The sequence below is a fragment of the Passer domesticus genome, unplaced genomic scaffold (genome assembly GCF_036417665.1).
Source record: "Passer domesticus isolate bPasDom1 unplaced genomic scaffold, bPasDom1.hap1 HAP1_SCAFFOLD_44, whole genome shotgun sequence".
Classification (NCBI taxonomy): Eukaryota; Metazoa; Chordata; class Aves; order Passeriformes; family Passeridae; genus Passer; species Passer domesticus.
This window is the reverse complement of record NW_026990160.1, coordinates 405151-412720: the sequence shown is the minus strand read 5'-3', so window position 1 is coordinate 412720 and position 7570 is coordinate 405151. Positions and strand designations below refer to the sequence as shown.

General features: G+C 56.8%; 1 protein-coding gene across 2 annotated transcripts; it reads left to right on the top strand.

Annotated features, from left to right (window-relative positions):
• The first annotated feature begins 473 nt into the window (after positions 1 to 473).
• LOC135292769 (zinc finger protein 397-like) lies at positions 474 to 2857 on the top strand. Of its 2 annotated transcripts, none has more exons than XM_064406871.1 (3): positions 474 to 588; positions 1443 to 1521; positions 1706 to 2857. In XM_064406871.1, the coding sequence occupies exons 1-3, from the start codon at positions 499 to 501 to the stop codon at positions 2110 to 2112; spliced, it is 576 nt and encodes a 191-aa protein (XP_064262941.1). In that variant the 5' UTR covers positions 474 to 498; the 3' UTR covers positions 2113 to 2857. The 2 variants fall into 2 exon arrangements, 1 of the variants encoding a protein (XP_064262941.1); XR_010354928.1 differs by lacking the exon at positions 474 to 588 and adding an exon at positions 1149 to 1333.
• The last annotated feature ends 4713 nt before the right edge of the window (positions 2858 to 7570 follow it).

The following is a 7570-nucleotide window of genomic DNA, read 5'->3' as shown; positions in this document are numbered from 1 at the left end:
GTTTTGTTGGCGGCCCCGGGCGGGCTGTGGGAGCCGGGAGCGGCCGGGCGGGCCCGGAGCCGCCCCTCGGGCCGGGAGCCCCGGGCAGAGCTCTGTGCTCGGGGGCCGGGCCGGGCAAAGGCTGAGGGAGAGCGGGGGAAGCGCTGGCACAGAGGCCCCGGGCTCGCCGTGCCCCCCTGGCCACGCAGCCGGGCTCGGGGCCGCCTCGCTCAGAGCCAGCCCCGGCTGCGGGGGTCCCGGGGCTCCCTGGGCAGGGGGCGGCGGGGGCTGCCCGAGCTCCGTGCCCGGCGCTGGGCGCGGCTGCCGAGGCAGCGCAGGATGCAGGGTCCCCCCGTGCTGGGGCTGGCTCTGCCCGGCCCAGGGGCTGCACTGTCAGCCCAGAGCCACCTGGGGATCGCCGGGGACCGGCAGGGCTGGCAGGGAAACCGGCACTGGGGGGAGCAGAAACGGGCAATGCGAGATCTGGGGGTGCTCCAGAAGCCTGGACATGTTGGCAGCATGGACAGGGGGGACCCATGGATACCCCAGGACTCTGAAACAGGGACCCCGGACAGTGCTGACCCCTGGGATGCCTGTGATGCCAAAGTGGTGAGCCCAGAGAAGGGGAACCTGTGGGATTGCCAGGAGCCCCAGCAGCCCAGAGAGGGGAACACCAATACAAACCTGACCCGCAGCAACCCAGACAGGGGGGCCTCCAGGAGCCCAAAGTGGAGAGACCAGAGAGGGGAAACCCAGGGTTGGGTCTTTTTGCTGAATCTTGGTCATTTGTGTATTTTGGGGGACTGAATCTCGGTGTTTTGGAGGTTTACGTGGGCACCAGATTCCCGGTGACTTCTAGAGTGTGGAGGTGCAGGGGCCCAACATTGGAACTGTAATACCTCAGGGCAAAGGTGACCAGGGTCAGAGAGACACCCCTCTGAGGACAATGGTCTCACCGTCAGCATTTGCAGGCTCATGGGAATGCAGCAGGCTTCATTGGCATCACCCAGTTCAGCTGCCCTTTTTTCCTTATGTGTACTCCCCCTAGAATGTTCTCCCCTCTCTTGTCCCCCATTGGTCCAGGTTTACTGCAATGCTCCGCCCCTGTTACCTCATTGGTTCCCCAGTTGGCTGCCCCTCCTCTGCACCGCCTGTGCTCAGTTCCCATTGGTCCTTGGCCCTCAGACCCGCCCCTTTCCCCCTTATCAAACCCTGTGTCCTCAGCCCCATTTTGTCTCTGTCCCTGCACCTTCTACATTGCAATAAACTGCGTTTGGAGCTGTGCGCACAGACCCGTCTCTGGCCTTGTCCATCAGCAGGTTAAGCAAGCGTGCTCCGGGCTCTGGGAGTGCAGGTTGCTCACCAGGGCTCATTGTGGATGTGCCACAACACCAGAGATGGACTTGGGCAGGAGGAACCCCCTAACCCAATGTGCTCATACATTGTATTTTCCCCCAAACCAGGATTTCTCATTCCCAAACCTTGGCCGGATGGAGGAGGAGGCTGTGAGGAAGAGGAAGAAGCCCTGGGACATGCAGGCAGGTGAGGAGGAAGTCAGTGCCCCTTTCCCTTTCTCATCTGCTCCATCTCCCAGCTCAGCACGGCCCCCGGCTGAAGGACAACCCCACTTCTGACATAGTCCTGCCAGGAATGGACTGGGGGATCTCCTGCCCTTCCCTCTGGCACCGAGGCAAATCCCATCCTCTGCTTGTCCTTCCTCCCCCAGACAAGGAGCTGAGGATGGAGAGCAGGGAGGACAAATGCCCACAGAAGAACCCCGTGGAAAAGGCTGTTCTGAGCAGCTCGATGGCCCAGGAATCCAACAGAGAGGGAAAGCTCCAGAGATCCCACAGGAGGAGGGGCTCCAAACCCAGCCCAGGGTGCTCTGAGGAGGAAAGACCCACCCTGAACCAGGAAGGTGGACAGAGCTTCAGCCAGAGCTCAGAGCTGGTGATCCATGAGCAGCCTCATGATGGAGAGAAGCCCTACAAGTGCTTGGAGTGTGGGAAGAGCTTCAGGCAGAGCAGCACTCTGATCCACCACCAGATGATCCACACCGGGGAATGGGCCTACGAGTGTGGGGAGTGTGGGAAGGGCTTGAGGTGCAGCTCAGAACTCGTCACCCACCAATGAATCCACACTGGGGAGAGGCCCTACGAGTGTGCCCAGTGTTGGAAGAGGTTTCACACCAGCTCCAGTCTCCTCATACATGAGTGGATTCACACAGAGGAGAGGCCCTTCTGCTGCCCCGACTGCGGGAAGGGCTTCAAGTACATCTCCCATCTCGTCAGGCACCAGCGCATCCACAGTGGGGAGAGGCCCTACGAGTGCCCCCAGTGTGGGAAGAGCTTCACCCAGAGCTCTGACTTGAACAGACACCTACGGAAGCACCGGTAAGGCAAGCCCTGCAAATGTCCCTGAGGGGAGAGCTTCGTGCCTGGCTCCAGCTTCATACCCAATTGGAGGACCCACGTTGGGAAGAGACCTGTGATCTATGTTCACTGTAATCCATGCTGGGAAGACACCTGTCCCTTCTCCTGCCCCTGCCAATTACCTGATGCAGGATTGAAGAACATGAGGATCTGGCTAGAGCCATGTCATTATATCCACTCCCTCCTCAGGTCATTGCCAGAGGCAGGAAAGGGTCTCTCTCTCCGCGAGGAGAAGGGTGTCCTTCCCAGGCCGGAGGAAATATGTGGCCAGGATGATCCAGTGAGTTGTGTTTTGGTTTTCCCTGTAAATAGTTTTTCTTTTCCCTTCTGTTACCAGTATTGTTTCTGTTCTTGTTTGTTCTTTATTTTGTTGCTGTTCCCAGTAAATTGTTCTTATCCCTGCCTAGGATCCTCTATTTTTGTGCTTTCCATGGGAGGTGGGAGGGCAGCGAGCAGCAGCGCGGTTTTAGCGAGAACAGGAAATTGGGGAATCCCATTTCTGAATCCCGGCCCATGGAAACCGAGCATCCCAGCTGGTCCCAGCCCTGATGGCCATGGCAACAGCCTTGGGAGCGGGTCCCTGGCTGGGGCTGTGGGAACCTCTTCCCTCTGGTGCCCAGGGACAGGACTGGAGGGAACGGCTGCAGCTGAGTCGGGGCAGGCTCAGGCTGGATCTCAGGAAAAGGTTTCTGCCCAGAGGCTGCTGGGGCAGTGCCCAGGCTCCCCAGGGAAGGCTCCCAGCTCCAGGGCTCTCTGAGCTCCTGCAGCGTTTGGCCAGCGCTGCCAGGCCCAGGCTGGCATTGTTGGGGTGTCCTGTGCAGGGCCAGCAGTTGGACTCCAGGATCCTGATGGGTCCCTCCCAGCCCAGCCAATTCTGTGGATCTGGGATCCCATGACCCTGGGGATGGGGCTGCCAATGGTTGCCATGGCAACGGGCTCTGGCTGCAGGCCTGAGCTGGTGTCCATGGCACCCACCCCTGGCCTGGGGTGTGCATGGAGCTGCCGAGGGACTGAGCACAGCAACAGGGGGCTGGGGATGGTTGCCATGGAAACTGACCATAGCAACAGGGGGCTGGGGATGGTTGCCATGGAAACTGACCATAGCAACAGGGGGCTGGGGATGGTTGCCATGGAAACTGAGCATAGCAACAGGGGGCTGGGGATGGTTGCCATGGAAACTGACCATAGCAGCAGGGGGCTGGGGATGGTTGCCATGGAAACTGACCATAGCAACAGGGGGCTGGGGATGGTTGCCTGCTAAGGATCAGATTTGTCACAGGCCCTCAGAGGGGTTCCATGGGGACATTCCAGGAGACTCCAGGCTGTTCAAGAGCTGGAATGTCACAGGCAGAGACAGGGGCTCCATGGACACCTCCCAGGGGTTTCTGGGGATGGTAAAGAGCCCTGTGCTCAGAGGCTGTCACAGCCATTCCATGGTGACATCCCAGGGCACCTTGGGCTGCAAAGGCACCCATCTGTCACAGGCAGTCACAGGGGCTCCATGGTAACATCCCAGAAAGTCCCCAGGCTGCCAAAGAGCCAGGATGTCCTGGACACTCACAGGGGTTCTTGTCATGGGCACAGTGGCAGCTTCAGGCAAAGTTTATTAGAGAAGCTCCTGTTGGGTCACAAGGCGAAGAATAGCCCACATAAATCCCCAAATGTCACTGTTGAGTCAGAGATGACACAGACTCAGATGAGAAGGCTAAGGGCCAAAAGCCACCCATTTATTCAAGCCTATTCTTTTATACCTTGGCTTGCTACAGGTGGACTTCATTGGTCATTTAATCAACACATTTCACATGACTGGCTAATTAAGATAACACCCTTCAGTAAACCACTTGTTTACAATTCTTTCTCTCCAGCTCCCTAACAGTTCCCAGACCAATGCATGGGAAAGCTTATTTAGCTTTCTCTGTCTTGACCAGACTGTCATACCCACACCCAAACACCCCCAAGGACCTCTAGGCTTTCTAAACTCCTTCTGAGAGAGGAGCCTTGGAGCATCTGTCCAGTCCCATCCCCAGACTTTTCAAGCATTCATGTGGAAAGAATTTTCAAGCTGGAATTAAACCTTTATAGAATTTGTCCCACAGGATTAAGGATAGCAAACCAGAGATATTTATATAAATATCTCTTATGGTAATGATGAGACAAAATTATCTTAATCAGAAATATTTACTCCAAGATATAAGAGCTGTAACATATTATAACATATTATCTTATATAGAGCACTCAGAAGTGATTTCAAAGCAACTGTATTAAAACAAAACCAGTAATTAAGCAGAGATTGATGTCACTCCCCCAGACCAATGACCAGGGGCAAATCCCTTTGGCTCAGTCTGCAGCAATGACCTTGAGTGGTGTCCCCACTGCAGGGAGGAATCTCCACAGCCCCAAGAAGGGAAATGTCAGGAGATGCTGCCATTAAAATTTGGGACGGGGCTTTTCTCGTCTCAAGTGCTGCCCTGTCAGTCAGATGTGCCCAGGCTGGGCCAGCTCAGCAGCTCTGCAGAAGCTCTCAGTGGTGTTGCTTGGTTGTTCCTTTCTTTGGGGATTTTTTCAGTTCTGCCAGAGCTTCAGCTCCCTCTGAGGATGTGGAACTTTGGAATGGAGCAGTCAGGCTGGTTTCAGCATTATTCACTCCAAAAGCAGCATGACCCCCCTCCTTCATTTCCCACTGGGGGCTTTGCAAACAGGGCCTTGCTGGAGCCCATTGCAGGCAGAGCCTCCTGCTCCAGCAGGAACTGCCTTTCCTGTGCCATCAGCAGGGCAGGTCCCGCTGCAGGAAAAGCCCCAGGCCAGCCCCAGCACAGGGAAGGGCTCGGGCACAAGGGCAGAGTGCCGTGCTGGGAGCTGTGCCAGGCAGAGCCTGAGGCACCAAAGGCACCTTGGCAGCAGCAGCTGCTTGCAGGGCATGGCCAGAAGCCTCCCTTGGCAGCCCGGCCTGGTGGCCAGCACTGCAGAGCTGCTGCCTCAGGGCTCATTTCTGCCTGGGCTCTGAAAAGCCACTTCTGCTCCAGGAGCCTGCCTGGGAAGCCATTGGCCCCAGCACCCTGGGGACAAGATATGAATGACAAAACTCTTCATGCCAGCAGAGACAAGGCAGGGGCAGAGGAAAGGGCAGAGCCAGGCCCAGGGGACAGGGCTGCCATGGTGATGGCTGTGAGGTCACTGCCCCTGCAGCAGCCTGGCTGCCCTCAGCAGACATTCTGGCCAGAAGCTTTGTGAGGGCACCCAGCACATCAGAGAACCCACACAACAGGAATTCTGTTCTTGGGGAGGGGAAAGGGTTTTGCTATGTCAGGCTGCACAAAGCTCCTGCTCTTGGACAATTCTCTGGAAAAACAGTTGCAGTTTTGGGCCACTCTCATAATTGTAAAATATTTTCTTCTTTTAACAAATGTAAATCTACCCTCATTCAGTTGAAAGATGTTGGCCCTTGTCCTGTCACTGCAAGATTTGGGAGAAAATAACTTTGACTACTATTTTTCCATTTTCACAGACCTTGGAGAAGACTGAAAAATCTCCCAAGATGGGGTTTGGAGGCCTCTTCACATAACCAGCAGGGAGAGGCTGATGGCTCTGGGCTCAGTGGTGTGGAGACTGAGGACAGAACAGGAATAGCCTGGGAGGGAGTGAAGGGTGGTTTCAGAGAGGCTGGAGCTTTTCTTCATAGAGAATATAAGCATGAGAAGGCAATAATGGCACCAAGGGCAGCTGGGGAGGCCCAGACTGAATGCCATGAGAAAGGAATTCCCTCGCCAGTGCAGGGCTGTGGTACAACACATCCCCCAGAAGGAGCCTGGAGCAGCCCAAGGCTTTGTGTGGCAGGCAGAGGCAGGCAGGAGGCAGAGCTGTCAGCAAAGGAAGGGGCCAGCCAGGTGGGGCAGCGGGGGATGAGGACAGCCTGCAGGGACAGAGGCCAGGGCAGGGACACCGTAGGACAGCCTGGGCTGCACAGGGCACAGGGATGGGCAGCAGCTGCCAGGCCCTGACAGAGCCACCTTGGGCAGCACTTTGGCCATGGCTGCTGGCCCTGGGCCTGAGCCAGGAGGGGACAAGTGACCCTGGCAGCCCTGGGGCCTCATTGCCTCCTTGTCCCTGCTCAGCAGCCTGGCAGGGGCCGCCCCATGGTCCTGCCCCTGGCATTGCACATCCCCACATCCCAGAGCCCATACTGGGAAGAGCCCTGAGCGAGGAGGGAGGGACAGGATCTGCCTGGCCAGGGGCTGGGGCTCAGGCCTTGGCCCTTTGCATTCCTGAAACACATCCAGGTTTGCTCAGCACCAGAGACACCTTTCCCTTGCTTGTCCCCAGCTGTCATCGCTGCCTCCAGTGTTCTGCTCTCCCTGGAACCTGGGGACACTTTCACATGAGTCCTGTCCCTCACAGGATCTATTTAAAGTACAAGAACCTTCAGTAGTTCAATGTCACTTTGAGCTCTTGAGAAGTTCTTTGAGCACACTCCAAGGGACTGAGTCTGATGCAAAGAGCACAAAGCCCCAGAGGGTGATTAAAGTCCTGGTGCTGTGTCTGTGCTGCTGAGCTGGGCCGGGCTCCTGGCCCAGAGGCAGCTCCTGGCAAGGCCAGCGCTGCAGAGAGACAGCTCTGGCCAGGAGCAGCTCCTGTGCACAGCCCAGCAGGGCTGGGGCACTGCCAGGGCAGCTCAGGGACACGAGCAGGGCACAGGCAGAGCTGACAGGGCTCAGCACTGGCAGGGGCTGGGGGATGTCCCAGAGGGGGCTGTGTCACAGCAGCACCTCTGGTCTGTGTGACAGAGCCACAGATCAGCTGTGATGTCAGAAAGGGGCTGTGTGACATCACCGAGGGGGTTGAGACATCACAGAGCTAGCTGTGACATCACAGATGGCAGCTGTGTGACATCAGAATGAGGGTTGTGACATAGAGTGTGACATCACAGAGCAGCTGTGTGATGTCGCAGAGAAGGCTGTGACATCACAGGGTGACTGTGATATCACAAAGCTGCTCTGTGACATCACATAGCAGCTGAATGATAACATATGGAGGCTGTGTGACATCACACGTGGTTGTGTGACATCACAGGAGTCTGTATGAAACCACAGGTAGTCTGTGACATTACAGGGGCTGTGTGACATCACTGGGGTTGTGTGACATCACAGGTGATTGTGTGACAT

What these genes read in the sequence shown, in the direction of transcription:
- LOC135292769 (XM_064406871.1), top strand. Translation starts at nt 499, where the DNA reads ATGGACAGGGGGGACCCATGGATACCCCAGGACTCTGAAACAGGGACC. An exon ending in ATGCCTGTGATGCCAAAGTG is followed by an intron (nt 589 to 1,442) that starts GTGAGCCCAGAG and finishes CCCCCAAACCAG; the next exon opens with GATTTCTCATTCCCAAACCT. An exon ending in GCCCTGGGACATGCAGGCAG is followed by an intron (nt 1,522 to 1,705) that starts GTGAGGAGGAAG and finishes TTCCTCCCCCAG; the next exon opens with ACAAGGAGCTGAGGATGGAG.